The sequence below is a fragment of the Carcharhinus amblyrhynchos genome, chromosome 7 (assembly GCF_965287045.1).
Source record: "Carcharhinus amblyrhynchos chromosome 7, sCarAmb.v2.hapA, whole genome shotgun sequence".
Classification (NCBI taxonomy): domain Eukaryota; kingdom Metazoa; phylum Chordata; class Chondrichthyes; order Carcharhiniformes; family Carcharhinidae; genus Carcharhinus; species Carcharhinus amblyrhynchos.
In genome coordinates this window covers 37702833-37718454 of record NC_137330.1, presented here as the reverse complement: position 1 = coordinate 37718454, position 15622 = coordinate 37702833, and the positions used below count along the sequence as shown (strand labels likewise).

General features: G+C 43.9%; 1 protein-coding gene across 3 annotated transcripts in view; it reads right to left on the bottom strand.

Annotated features, from left to right (window-relative positions):
- greb1 (growth regulating estrogen receptor binding 1) overlaps positions 1-15622 on the bottom strand; it is a 264880-nt gene that overhangs the window by 98563 nt on the left and 150695 nt on the right. For 2 of the 3 annotated variants that reach the window (XM_080192166.1, XM_080192167.1), the window contains 4 exons: positions 14522-14662; positions 8248-8373; positions 2441-2578; positions 955-1140 (listed from right to left, as the gene is read on the bottom strand). In XM_080192166.1, coding sequence (XP_080048292.1) covers positions 955-1140; positions 2441-2578; positions 8248-8373; positions 14522-14662 — 591 coding nt within the window. The remainder of the gene's footprint in view (positions 1-954; positions 1141-2440; positions 2579-8247; positions 8374-14521; positions 14663-15622) is intronic. The other variant, XM_080192168.1, reaches the window with a different exon arrangement.

The following is a 15622-nucleotide window of genomic DNA, read 5'->3' as shown; positions in this document are numbered from 1 at the left end:
GCAAATATCCCAGAAATGGTCAGAAGTTCTAAGTCCTGCCCCCGAATCAGATATTTCCCATCTTCCACGGGTGGGACTGGAGGCAGGCTAGAGCTCATGCATGAGTGATTCATTTAAATCACTGGCTGGCTCCACTAAAGTGATATTTTGGTAGGCAAAGGGTGTGAAACCTGGTTTATGCGGATTGGAACAGCTAAGCAAATAGTTTGAACTGGTCGATTAGTTTGGATAGCCAGGATACCCCTCTGGAGAGGTAAGATACTCCTTCTGATAGGGTCTCAGGACACTTCTGGAGTGACAAGGCACCCGATGGGAGAAATAAAACACCCTTTGGGACTGTTAAAAGTGAACATGATTATGCACTTCTTACACATTAACTCACTGGATGGTTTTATTTTTAAATTTATTTAAACATAGTATCAGACTATGCAGACAGTTATTGCGCCTAGCACACCTCCACACCCAGCAGTCGCTGCACTCATTTCAGGTTTGCCTGTCCCGACTCTTATTTCAGCCTGCACCTCCCCCATCCCACCCTTGATCAAAATTTGTACCTGCAAGCAATCATTTTTCAAGCTCCGATTCACCAAGCTGGAAAATTCCCCCCGAATCTGCCAGCCCCACCCAAGGATGAAAATCTGGCCCTTGATCTTTTGCAACCTTGCAAAAAACTTTCAAGGTGCTTCACAGGAACATGATCGAACACTGAGCCACTTACATGTGCACAGAAAGGCAGAGCCTGCTCAAAGAGGTGGGCTTTAAGGTGCAAGTTAAATGAAGAGGGAGAGAAATTGAGGCGGAGAGGTTTAGGAGCAGAATGCCAGAGCTTCAGATTTATTGTGCCAAAATAATTAAGCTTTGGTTAAAATAATGAAAGTCAATCATGTAAACACTTGCAGAGTCTAGAACAATAATTCATAATTTATGAATCAGAAAACCTCAGTTACCACTTACCAAGTTGGGCTAGGTAGTACACCGTCAGTAAGACTTGCATCTCTACGGACAATACAGTAGTCACAGATGTACTGTGTTGTTCATATACTCGGGGGAAAGACTGAGTGTTTCTGTAGCAGTTCTGCAGCAGTGGATTGACCACTATATCATTCAGATTACCACAAAGGTGAGGAAGGTTGCCATGGCCTATAACATGAAATTGCTGGATTTATCCTCTCTCGCAACCATTAGTTATCTTATTTTGATTCATTATTCACAGACATTTGCAAGTAGATTTAGCAACATCTACAGTTAAAACGTATTGTTTTATAATTACAAGCAAACAATTCTTTGCAAAGTTCCAGTTCCAGTAAATAAGCAAAGTAACATCTGTGCTGTTTGGCTTAGAAGACAAGAAGACGATGAGGGCAAAGTAAATTATTGACTGAACCTTGTGATTTTATGGGCTCAACTTTACTCAGCCCTCCTCCAGCTACAGACAGGAAGGAAAAGTTAAAATCTTGAAAATCAAAATCCTGCCTCCAACCTATCGCATTCCCAAGTGTAGTAACAAGGGCAGCACGGTGACACAGTGGTTAGCACTGCTGCTTCACAGCACTAGGGAGCCAGGTTCAATTACGGCCTTGGGTGACTGCCTGTGTGGAGTCTGCACATTCTCCCCATGTCTCCGTGGGTTTCCTCTAGGTGCTCCGGTTTCCTCCCAAAGTCCAAAGATGTGTGGGTTAGGCTGATTAGCCATTCTAAATTGCCTCTTGGTGTCAGGAGCGGCTAGCAGGGTAAATGCATAAGGTTACAGAGATAGGGCTGGGTGGGATTGTTGTTGGTGCAGGTTCGATGGGCCAAATGACTTCCTTCTGCACTGTAGAGATTCCATGATTAACTACTGTAATTCAGGCTACACATGGGGAAATCACCAAAAGGGGCTTCAGATCCACTGGAGGTGCAGAAGTCGCAGCCTGATGACATTATTAGCACCAGAACATCATATTTTTGTGAAGTCAGGAAATATTGTTTATGACAAGGAACAGGAAAGGTGGAGCCAATTGCCTCAAAGAGGTTATGCTCAAAGAAATTGTCCATCTTTTTGAACGTGTGCTTTCCTCAGGCCCTCAGGAGGTTCTTAAGCCTTACCAAACCAACCTCCGAGCGTCACGCCAAGCGAAAGAAGCCTATTTCTCCCTAGGTTCACTCAGAGTACCATAGATCACCTCCTTCTGCTCCCTGACTGTCGGGGAGTGTTCTCATGGGTCACTGGCTATGGCCAACTACAGACAAATTCCCTCTTTTGCCTCGCTCCCCCGAGGTAGGAGAGGGCAGGAGTCCAGGCTGTTTTATTGAATTGTTAAGTTCGACAGGGCCTTCAATTCCCCAACTTGTGTCCGTGCACCTGCTGCTTCCAGGCTTACACACAATTTACTTTACCCCAATACTCCTCCCATCTGAGGATAAAAACTGAAGCCTAAATGACTAAGCTACGTTAGTTTACCTTTAAAAATTACAGGTCTGGTCCTGCAGATTTTAAGTAAATTGTCAGGTACAACGACGGGCTCCTCTGAGGTAGTAAGTGGTGAAGGAATTGGTCCCAAAAGGCTGGATTGTGTCATGCAAGCTAATTCCACAGTGTCTGCAACCAGCAAAAGGAGACAATGAGTTTCATGAGTCATTATTGAAAAATGGGCAATTCAGCATGCAATGCAAACCCTTTCTGAATTGGCTTTGGACTGCTATGTACCTAAATAAACTAACAAAATAACCGCCGTCTGACCAGGTAGGTATATTTCAGTCATGTAAAAATGCGGGTGACCAATTTTCAATGCCATTGCTTACATGCAGTCTGGAGAGGGACAAGTGATGTGTGTAGTAAAATTTTAAAATTAAATGTACAGGATCACAACACAAATGAAGTGGGAGTAAACCCCATTGCACACCCCTCTCCCAGTGGCCCCACTAAACAAAACTTTCTCCCACATTACTACCCTGTGGCGAGGCTCCCTCCACAGCCTCCCCAGTGATTCTGGTGAGTGCAAGAGTAAAAAGTCTGACAACACCAGGTTTTAGTCCAACCTATTTATTTGATAATATACTCACGTAATATCAAATAAATAGGTTGGACTAAAACCTGGTGTTGTCAGACTTTTTACTGTGTTTACGCCAGTCCAACGCCGGCATACCCACATCAGTGCAAGAGTTGCCAGCCTCTGATTGACTGGCAGCTCTCAGCCCCAGGGTGTCGGGGTGGGGGGGGGTTCTTGTTTCCAATGGAAGGAATGCCATGCATCCCAAAAACCCAATAAAAACTCTTATCGCATTTCACACTTGGAAGGTTCAGCCTTTGTTGTATATCCTAAATAAAAACAAGAACATGCAAAATAAAGCTCACACATGCACCCAGAAACCGATCTTAAACAAACAATTAAATTATACATATGGGCAGATATAAAAGTTATCAATCAATACAATCAGTATTCAGCAGTCAACAAGCTAATCATTAAGTAGCAAAACTACAAATAAAGCTACTCAAAATACTTTTTATTCATTACCTCACTTTGTCAGTCACCCGAGAACATGGCATAAAAACCAAGGTGGGATTTTCCAGTCTATCTATTGGGTTTCCTGTTATCACATCCTCCACTGCCAGGGAACCCATGACAGGGGTAGTGGGGGATGTGGTTTCTGCATTTGGAAATCTTTCCACTCTCTCTGGAGGTCTGTCCCTTTTCCCACAACTATCACACTATGTCAGAAACTCTGAAGAGAATGTTCTAAAAGATACCAGACCGCAACTCCATAAATGCACCCATCGCCCTGTGCCAGCACTCTGCCTAAATGTAATTTAACACGAAAACATTTTGTAGCGCATGTCCTGAACTTCTTGAGAGCAACAGAAATTCTACTTGAATTGTTAGTATTTATTGATTTATTATTTTGCTTGCTTACACTGCAGTGAATAGCTTGACTTTTCTTTGAAATATTATAAGCAAGAAAAAGATAATGGGGATGAATCTCACCAAAGAAATTCTAAGTGCTCAGCGATTGTGAAAACGGGAGAGTTTCAGACCCATTTTATCAGTGAGAGAAAAGTTCAAATCTTATCACACTTTAGAGGTAAAAAATGAAGTAAAGTGTGATTCTTACCAGTAGGGGGAGTGAACAGAATCTATTCATGCTGGGAAGCTGACTGCTGACAGTTAAAGGGAGCCAGATGCACTAACTGTGTACAAGAGTACACAATCAGTGCACAGGGAGATTGTCAGTCACCCGGACATCATCTTCTCCACCTCCCGACTCCGGTCCCACCTGTGAGGCCATCATATTTGGTCCCCGTTGTTGAGGTCCACACAAGATCATCGCTGGTGAGGACCTCCACTGATGAGGCCGTTAAGACAAGTCAGTCCGGGCAATTGCGTCTCAGGCTCACAAATAATATTAAAATTCTGCTTTAAATATTTAATTCAGCCTCGTGCCTGCTGATTACTCCGGCAATTCAGGGCTGGTAAGATCACGAGAGGCGAGAAACTGGGTGTGAACCCGTTTTTGTGCCTCTCTCGCGCTCTTACCAGCTCGTTACACTGAGTGACCAGCATCATGAGCCAGGAAGAACGACCCCCAACATTTCTTAATTAAAGCTCATGATTGATATAAAAGGAGAGTTATTTGCACATTCCATCTGTTGCAAAGATTTGAAATGGTCACAAGTTCAAGGCTCACTCGCATGCTCACACCGCACAATATATATAACAAAAGAGGAACTGCAAATTCACAAATTGATGTTACACCCATGGCAAATTGGGGTGCAAAATCCTGACCATTGTCTCAAGACTTAAAAATAACATATGTATGATGTCCTTGTTGGGACAAGTCTATCAGGTTTTAATCATTGATAATTTATGTGTAATAAATCGAAACACTTAAAACCCCATCACGGGTGCATAAAATTTGAGTCCAGCAGTGCATTACATAATTTGAAAAATACATTTGAACAAATTATGACATTAACCAGCTTAATAAGTGATACAATTACACACACAAGCATTTGCAAAGATCGAGGAGGAAAAACCTGTGGCAGTTTTGCAACTGGAGAAAGAAGTTGTGAAACATAACCCATGCCAAAATTTGGAAGATATTGCCCAACACTCAAACCCCAATTTGTGAATCTGAATACCTCACCAGAATAATACTAATTACATGTAGTAATTCCTCGCTTAACACTGGTAGTTATGTTCTGAAACAACTTTAAGTGAATTAGATTTTCCCATTAAAATGCATTCGATTTTATGCCGATATCCTCCACCGGGCATGCTTTCAGCAGGCAGGCCGTGAAATCTAATGGATGGCTAACCAACACCACCTTCCCGCACATTCCCCAACTCCAAAAATCTTTAGGTGGACAGGTGCCGAAATCAATAGCCCACCTGTCATTTTGAGTAAAATCTTTAACAGGCAATGAGCTGTGGATGAGCTCATTAACAAGTGAATTGACCCGAATATTACGCTGCTTGATGCCATATTACAACTGGCACAGGCAGGCAGGCGGATGTTGAAAGGCCATTTCTAAAGTGAAATTGGCCAATATATGAGAAGGAAGGGGGGGATTGGGGGTTCCATCTTACATGTGCCCATCCCGTCTGGCCACTAAAACCCCTGTACAGGCTCCTGGGTCCTTCCCCATCCAAACGCAAGGGTTTACTTCTCTCTGGAATCCATGTTGTCTTCACCCTGGGGCTGAATTGCAGAGCCCAGTACTGAGCTCTGGCACTGCTGCGACTGCTAAAGCTTCTTTCTTTAGATTAATGATGATGCTGCCCCTCCTGCCTCTTGCCACTCTGCTCCAGAGCCCTCACGTACAGCAAGCGTTCAGGAAAGGGAAGAGACAGCCATGCAGTTCCGGTGGAAGGATCGGCAAGTGGGAGGGTCAAGACAACAACACCTCCTCTATGAACATCCTCAACACCAGTGCCTCACAAGGCTGTGTTCCAGTCCCCTACTATACTCCTTATACACCTATGGCTATGTGGCCAAATTCCCCTCCAATTTGATTTCCAAGTTTGCTGACGACACCACCGTAGTGGGTCGGATCTCAAACAATGACGAGACAAAGTATGGGAATGAGATAGAGAAACTGGTGAACTGGTGCTGCAACAATAATCTCTCCCTCAGTGTCAACAAAACTAAGGAGATTGCCATTGACTTCAAAAAGCATAAAGGAGAACATGCCCCTGTCTACATCAACAAGGACGAAGTAGAAAGGGTCGAGAGCTCAAGTTTTTAGGTGTCCAGATCACCAACAACCTGTCTTAGTCCATCCATGCCAACACTATAGTTAAGAAAGGCCACCTACTTTCTCAGGAGAATAAGAAAATTTGGCATGTTCACTACGACTCTAACCAACTTCTACAGATGCACCATAGAAAGCATTCTTTCTGGTTGTATCACAGTTTGGTATGGTTCCTGCCCTGCCCAAGACCGCAAGAAACTACAAAAGGGCATGAATGTGGCCCAATCCATCACGCAAACCAGCCTCCAATCCATTGACTGTCAACACTTCCCACTGCCTCAACAAAGCAGCCAGCATAATTAAGGACCCCACACACTCCAGACATTCTCTCTTCCACTTTCTTCTGTTGGGAAAAAAATACAAAAGTCTGAAGTCACCTACCAGCTGACTCAAGAACAGTTTCTCCCCTGCAGCCATCAAACTTTTGAATGGACCTAACTTGCACTAAGTTGATCTTTCTCTACACCCTAGCTCCTCGTTTCCTTCTCTACGAACGGTATGCTTTGTCTGTATAGCGCGCAAAAAACAATACTTTTCATTGTATGTTAATACATATGACAATAATAAATCAAATCAAATCAAGAAGGTGCGCTCACACCTGGAGGACAAGCACCAAGGGGTGGGTTAAGGAGCCACTCAGGAGTGGCCGCAAGCCCAGAGAGTCAGCAGCGAAACGGAGGATTAGGGAGTGGCTAAGATGGCTCCAAACATAAGAACATAAGAACTAGGAGCAGGAGTAGGCCGTCTGGCTCCTCGAGCCTGCTCCGCCATTCAATAAGATCATGGCTGATCTTTTTTGTGAACTAAGCTCCAATTACCTGCCTGCTCACCATAATCCTTAATTCCTTTACTGTTCAAAAATGTATCTATCCTTGCCTTAAAAACATTCAATGAGGTAGCCTCAACTGTTTCACTGGGCAGAGAATTCCACAGATTCATAACCCTTTGTGTGAAGAAGTTCCTCTTCAACTCAGTCCCTTATTTTGAGGCTATGCCCCTAGTTCTAGTTCCACCCAACAGTGGAAACAACTTCCTTGCTTCTATCTTATCTATTCCCTTATATGTTTCTACAAGGTCTTCCCTCATTCTTCTGAATTCCAATGAGTATAGCCCGTCTACTCAGTCTCTCCTCATAAGCCAACCTCTCATCTCCAGAATCAACCTAGTGAATCTCCTCTGCACCCCCTCCAGTGCCAGTATATCCTTTCTCAAGTAAGGAGACCAAAACTGTACACAGTACTCTAGGTGTGGGCTCACCAGCACCTTATACAGCTGCAACATAATCTCGCCGTTTTAAATTCCATCCCTCTAGTGATGAAGGACAAAATTCCATTTGCTTTCTTAATTACCTGCTGCACCTGCAAACCAATTCCTTGAGATTCCTGCACAAGGACACCCAGGTCCCTCTGCACAGCAGCATGCTGCAATTTTTTACCTTTTAAATAACAATCCATTTTGCTGTTATTCCTACCAAAATGGATGACCTCACATTTACCATTATTGTACTCCATCTGCCAGACCCTCGTCCACTCACTTAGGTTATCTATTATCCCTTTGCAGACTTTCAGCGTCCTCTGCACACTTTGCTCTTCCACCCATCTTAGTGTCATCTGCGAATTTTGACACACTACATTTGGTCCCCAACTCCAAATCATCTATGTAAATCATAAACAATTGTGGTCCCTGAGGCACACTGCGAGTCACTGATCACCAACCAGAAAAACACCCATTTACCCCCACTCTTTGCTTTCTGTTAATTAACTATGTGATATTAGTTAACTATGTGATGTGATGTGACATCAGCTCGACACGATATAAGAATACAGTCTACGTTAAATAATTAACGTTAAAGCAAAACAACTTAAAACAGGATAACATAACAGGGATTTGGTACATATAGACTTCTGAAAGCACTGGAAATAAATTTCAAATGTATCAGATCATTGTGCAATAAATAAATTAACAGTCAATGACGTAGCAAAAAGAAAAACAGAAACTGGATGAATAAAACGTCTTACCAGCTTTGCTTCCTGAATTTGGAGCTGGTAGGTTGCTATGAATAGAGTTTGTTTCTGTTGCTGATGATGCATCTGGTGACCAACCCCTGTGCCGTTTCTTTGGAGGACCTGAATTAGCTAAGTTGCCTGTTCAAGAGTGTAAAAAATATCAGTAATTATAATAACAGCATGCACACACAAGGACCAGAAATTCATGCTTGCATCTGTGCACATTCTAAAGAATTTTCTTTAAAGTTGGGCCTGATTTTACCACTGCATGCACCCATTTTTGGGCACAAAAATGTGGTAAAGTCGGGTGTGCATCCGTGCAGATTGCCACGTTACTGAAACCCGGGAATGGCAGCAATTCGATTCATACCCAAAACAGGCGCAATGGCAATTTAAATGCATTTGCATGCATTTAAATTGAATTAATGAACTGCCCGCCCAACTTTACCAGCATTTCCCCCTTTACCACCACGTTTGCCGATCCGGAACAACACCGTAATGGACCTGCTAAATAAAAGTCTGAATCGGGCGCTCCAGCTGTTGAAGAGCGCATTCAGAGCTTCCAACGGCTCTCTGACTTGGATCAGTGGTGGGGAGGGAGGCGGGTCAGATGTATCTCTGGTGAAGGAGGCAGGGGCAGGGGGGTCCGCTGCCACTCTGCAGGTGATCGGTGGGGGTGAGGGGTGGCAGGGATGGTGATCAGTCTGGGTAGTTGGGGGGGTGGATAAGGGGGACAGTGATGTGTGCGGGTAGTGGGGGGGGTGGATAAAGGGGACAGTGATGTGTGCGGGTAGTGGGCTGGGTGGATAAGGGGGACAGTGATGTGTGTGGGTAGTGGGGGGGGGGTGGATAAGGGGGACAGTGATGTGTGCGGGTAGTGGGCTGGGTGGATAAGGGGGACAGTGATGTGTGCGGGTAGTGGGGGGGGGGTGGATAAGGGGGACAGTGATGTGTGCGGGTAGTGGGGGGTGGATAAGGGGGACAGTGATGTGTGTGGGTAGTGGGGGGGGGCGGATAAGGGGGACAGTGATGTGTGTGGGTAGTGGGGGGGGGGTGGATAAGGGGGACAGTGATGTGTGTGGGTAGTGGGGGGGTGGATAAGGGGGACAGTGATGTGTGTGGGTAGTGGGGGGGGTGGATAAGGGGGACAGTGATGTGTGCGGGTAGTGGGGGGGCGGATAAGGGGGACAGTGATGTGTGCGGGTAGTGGGCTGGGTGGATAAGGGGGACAGTGATGGGGCCATTACTCCTGCTTGTCATTCCTGGGCCACTTTCTCCACTTTCTGCGGTCCGGGAGTGATCTGACACAGGCGCGCTTTTTCAAATTTTTTTCCAGCTGTGCATGCGCAGTTTAGACCTCCGATCGTTTTGGCTGGGCTAAGCCCCCGCCCACAGCGCGAATGGGACTGAAGATATTCTTTTCAGGCTGAGTGAGTACAGTGGTGCTTGAAGGCAGATTTCTAAGTCGGATCTGCATTATGCCCAGATTCAGCACTTAGAATGAAAATGGTAAAATTGGGCCCATTGTTTCCCACAATCAAATGAGTACCTTCTAAAAAGAAAACCAGTTATTTCAAAGCATGAACTTGGAATCATTCCACTGTGCATTGAATTTTACTGCAAAGCTTTGAAATTGACACAAATATAGGAATCCTGTCCAACCCATGGTACAGGGATAGGCCATTCAGTCCCTCAAGCCTGTTCTGCCATTTTACTAACTCATGGCTGATCATTTCAATTTAGCTGCTGTTATTCTGTGATACTCCTTCCTAACAAAAATCTACCTATCTCGGTCTTCAAGTTTTTCAGTTGACCAGCATCTGCAACCTTTCTGCAACAGACAGCTCCAATGACAGCTATCTTGCGTGAGAGAAAGTGCTCCCGGCAAGTACGATAGTGACTTTTAAGGGGCATCCTGATAAATACATGAATAGGATGGGAACAGAGGGATATGGTCCCCAGAAGTGTAGGAGGTTTCAGTTCAGATGGACAGCATGGTCGTACAGGCTTGGAGGGCTGAAGGGCCTGTTTTTGTACTGTAATTTTCTTTATTCTTTTCTTTGATTTCAGTTCGAACTAGCTAGCTCTCACCAGTTTTTAGCAGCGTGATCCCCTTCGATCTTTCATAATTCAATACTCACTGATCTCCCCACAAATACTGGGACTGGTGCAAAGCGAGCACTGAGAATGGCACACCCCACTCGTCACCAAGGAACCCTAGAAAAAGGTGTAAGCCATTCAAGGTCTCAAAGATACAGATCACAGTTGGCGGCTGTGTTAGCTTTTAAGAAGGCAGGATAATCTACTGCAGGTTCAATCTTCTCAGAGTGCCTGGCAAAATAAACATGGAGCAAGAAGGCAGAGTTTATGGTTTATTTATCCAAAGAAAAGCCAGGGTGAAGGACAGAGGATGCACAAAGAACCAGAATCAGAGGAACAAAAGGTTTGTAGTGGTCTGTAGCCCTGGGAGACAGTAAGTAGAAAATAAAGGCTGTGACCATGAACAGTTTCAAACGAAGAATGAATATTTTCATAAAAGCAAAACACTGCAGATATTGGAAAACAAAGACAGCAAATGCTGGAAAAACTCAGCAGGCTTGGCAGCGTCTGTGGAATGAGGATCAGAGCTAATATTTCAAGTCAAATGTGATTCTTCTCTTCTTCAGAATGGAGTATTTTAAATCTGAGCTTGGGATTTGAGAAGATCAGATATATGGCATGGGACAAAAATTGTGCAACTGAAATATGAATGAGCTGAAGCTTACAGAAAGTGGAGAATTGTTAGCAGTTGGCAGAGCATTGGGATAATTGAGTCACCAGGTGATATGCATGGAGAGCACGTCAGGAACAAGTAGGCTGAGGTTAAGGTGGGTGATGTTATGGAAATGACAAGCAATCAATGAAACATGTACAGAGTTCTTAGTAGAGACTAGAAAAGCCAGGTTTAACCTTTCCAGTGTTCAACTGGTGGAAATTGCAGCTCACCCAAAACTTCAGGAATGTTTTTACCTTCTTGTCTTGCTGGCCTATGGGTGGGGCAAGCTTGTAACATCAAGAGTCCAAGCTGACTTGCCTTAGTGGCCTCACTGGTAAACGTGCTCACCTGCGAGGATCATGTATGGTCCTCATTAACAGGGACTTCTCGTGTTGGCCTTGCCAGTAGGACCAGAGGCCATTAAAGCCACGGCGGGAGCTTGGGGGCAGGGAGGTGCCCCTTGGGCAGTGATAGCCTGGCATTGCCAGCCCAGCATACTGGTAATGTGCATCAGGCAGTGCAGAGGAGGAAGAGCAGGAGGGTGGCGGGCCATACTGGAAAGGGGTGGAGCCTGAAGGAAGACTGGACCTAAGGCAGAAGCAAGTGCTGCGCACTCTGAAACTGGGAATGTGGATCGGGGATATTGGCATGGCCAAGTGGGGAAAGATCTGTACATGCGCAATGGTGCCCTCTGCTACAATCTGCTGGCTTTCAGCCTGCTAATACCGTGCCCCCTCCTTCTGCTAGCGGGAAACAGGTCTTAATTCATTTTCTTTCCTCAGAGTGAGGTAAGATGCGATTGTTAAATTGCTCAAAAAGGTGCATTTTTCTCCCATTTTCATATTTGTTTGGCACTTAAAATTTTTTTGGTAAGATTGCCCCCCCACCTTTATATCAGATGAGCATTCCCTAGGCCAATAAATTTTAAAGTTTATTTATTAGTGTCACAAGTAGGCTCACGTTAACACTGCAATGAAGGTACTGTGAAAATCCCCTAGTCGCCACACTCCAGCATCTGTTTAGGTACTCTGAGTGAGAATTTAGCATGGTCAATGCAGTTAACCCGCACATCTTTCAAACTGAGGCAGTGAAGGTGACAGAGATGGACGTTGTCAGTTTGTCTGTGTATTCCTACCACATTGGTACTGGGCAGAATCCCTCGAATTACTAAACTTCACTGCTTGAAGCAACCCTAATGTCTGCTGGCTTTGAAATTTATATTGATGGCAGATATGAAGAAATTAGTATTTCAGACCATCCTGCTTCTTGGTTGGAATGATGATTGTAGTTCTCAATGGTGGCCAGTTGCAGGATGTGGAAGATTGCAAGATCTTTTCAATGCGCCCTAATAATAAATGGTAGCTACCATTTCTAGTTGCTCAAGTTATCTGCACAGTCTCTTTGTCAATGTCAGTTGCACATCCATTGTTTATTAAAAAGTGAGGATTATTTCTGTTGATCAGGGTTTCAGCTTTGTAAGACAGTGATTCTACACAGCAGCTTTAAGTCAAGATTTATGGTAATAAAAGTGAACTTGCACCTTAATTGCAATGTGATCGTAAAAGAGAAAGCTAATGTCCACTTGGAAAACTTGACAAAAGTGGACAAGCACTCCATACACACGGAATTCGAAACGGAACTTGGCAAGGGATTCAAGGAGTTGCACTGGCTGATGTGCTGCTTTCCTGTTGCCATTCCGATCCCTAGGCTGGGGACAGGTGGGTCCTGAGAACTCCAATTCACTGGTGAGGTTATTAAAGAGCTCATTTGGACTACATTGAAATTTAGGTGAGGATGGACAGACGACAAGCAAGGTCAAGGGCAAATCAGGGCCATGTAAATGGTAGCACAGCAGGCAGTCAGTCGTGGCCACTCCCAGGGAATCAGATAGGCCCATTAAAAAGGAGAATGGCACAGAGGTGATCTCAGCCATCGACACAAAGGTACAACCGGATGACAGGCTGTGAGGAGAGAGTTAACAGCGTGCTCAGGCATTGAGGGAGTCATCAGCCTCTTGGCAATGCAGCAGCATGAGAAGGGAGGCTTCCAGGCACAACTGGGTGACCACCTAAGCACAGGGAAGGCAACAACTGGGAAGGGAAACGTGACCCTCAGACTCAAGGTCCAGTAACGAGGAGCAGCATCTTCTGCAGGGAAGGCACAACCTTAAACATAAGGAGGGCAAGAGGAGAGGGACAAGAGGCAGGAAGGACATGGAGGCTATACCCTGAAAATGGAGTTACCCAGACTTATCAGAGAAACAGTGATGCAGTCGCAGGATAAGGGACAGAACATTTAAGAATGAGGTAGGGAATTATTTCTTTGAATCTTTGACTTTCCTTATCCAAATCAGTGTGGATCATTAATATATTCAAGACTGAACACGCAGATTTTTGATCTCTCAGGAAAGCAACAGCTACAGAGGACAACAAAAAAGTGGAGTTGAGGTAGAAGATTAGCCATAATTGCATTGAATGAGAGTGCTGAAGGGGTTGTATGGCCTACGCCTGCTCCTGTTCCTTATGTTCTTACAGGCAGGTTGCAGAAATCAATTCAAATTTTCAACTTCCAAGTGGATGATAATTGAAAGTCTTTTCAGAAGCATTTTCAAATGCCATGACAATAAGTTTGGCAAAGAAGCAGACAACCTACTGCTGTCACTTGCAAATTAATGAATGTATGCAGCAAAATTTTACAAATACATTTTGAAGTAAATCAGTGAGATTGAACCTAGTATCCAAAATGCGCTATGAATCCTGATTAACATCATTGCAGAAAGAAAAAAAATAGAAAGTCTTGCATTTGTGTAGCACTCTCACAGGATTCCCAAAACATTTTACAGCCGATGAAATATTTTTGAAGTGTGATTATTGCTGAAATGTAGAAAATATGGTAGCCAATCAGTATCCAGCAAACTCCTACAAATAGCAACACGATCATGAGCAGAATATCTGTTTCTTTACTCAGGTTGATTGAAAGATAAATAAATATCAGCCAGAGCACAAGGATAGCTCCTCCACTCTTCTCTGACGTAATGCCATGGGTTCTTTTGGGCCCACAGTGGGCAGCATGGTGACACAGCAGTTAGCACTGCTGCCTCATAGTGCCAGGGACCCAGTTTAAATTCCAGGCTTGGGTGACTGTCCATGTGGAATCTGCACCATGTTGTCTGCGTGGGTTTCCTCCGGTTTCTGCCAACAGTCTAAAGATGTGCAAGTTAGGTGGATTGGCCATGATAAATTGCCCCTTAGTGTCACAAGATGTTTAGGTTAGGAGGGATTAGTGAGGTAAATACATGGGGTTACAGGGACAGTACAAAGTTAAGATACTCTGTTGGACAGTGGGTGCAACTCGATGAACAGAACTTCCTTCTGTACTGTAGGGATTTTATGATTTTCTTTGACATCCACTTGAGAGAGCAGACACGGCCAAGGTTTAACATCTCATTTGAAGTATGCACCCCTTTACACCAATTAAGTTACCAACTGAGCTATGGTTCACATTAGAAGACCAGAGAAACAGGTACTGTACCTATCACTGAAGGCCTTGACATAGTTTGGCAGGAAAGGTTGTTGGTCTTCACTGGATTTTGGTGCCTGAATGAATCTCTATTGTTATGAGTTGCAGAAATTCCTGTAACAGTCCGAGAAAGGGCCTGGTCTGCCACAGTGCCTGCAAACACAAACAAGTCTAGTCAAGGGCAGTGCTGTTCAGAGAAAAAAAAGATTTTTAGCAGATATGAGTATAAGGAGACATTACATTCTTAATAACATTGTTCCCATATTTTTCAAAATTCAACAACTTGAAGTGCAAAGTAAAATGTTAATTAATAGTCAGTGAGAAAATGAAGAAACAATTCTGACAAGCACAAAAGTGCTTAGGTACATAAACTCCCCTGTACATGCATACTATCTTTTTGTTCCTGGGAAGATTGCCACCAGGATCACAGAACTTCCCTTCCTCTTCCCCTTGAGGAATACAGAAGAACACTAACCTTCCATTTTGTCATCAATTCCAATAAGACACATTCTCATCTTCAAAAATATAACAATATGCTCTCCAGATACATAGAAGCTCTCCACTATCCTGCCACCATTTATTAAAACTATAGGTAACCTTCAAAGGTAATTCTTTCTAAAAATCCATTCAATTTAAAGAAAAAATACTTTTTGAACATAATTGTTTACAATGTAGTAGACAATAAAAATGCAACATTTAAATAAGGAAGCAAGATTTGCACTAATTGTGGGGCTGTGGGAAAACAGCACAGAAAAGGAGTTGAGGTTGGCATTGATCAGCTATGATCATATTGAACGGGGGGCAGACTTGAAGGGCTTCTCCTTCTATTTCTTGTATTTTAGCAAAGACAGCCCAAAGTGCTTGAAAACCAGTGAAGTACTTTTCAAGTATAGTCACTGCTGTGATGAACAACACATAATAGCCAATTTCCACACAGTAAACTACTACATGGTCAAGTGCGAGTAATCAAATCTCTTTTAAGTGACGGTGATTGAGGGATAAATATTGACTAGGACTTCCTTGCTCTTCTGCAAAATAGTGTCATGAGATCTTTTACGTTCACCTGAGACAGTCGTTTTAATGATTCTTCCAAAAAATGATTCCAACAATGTA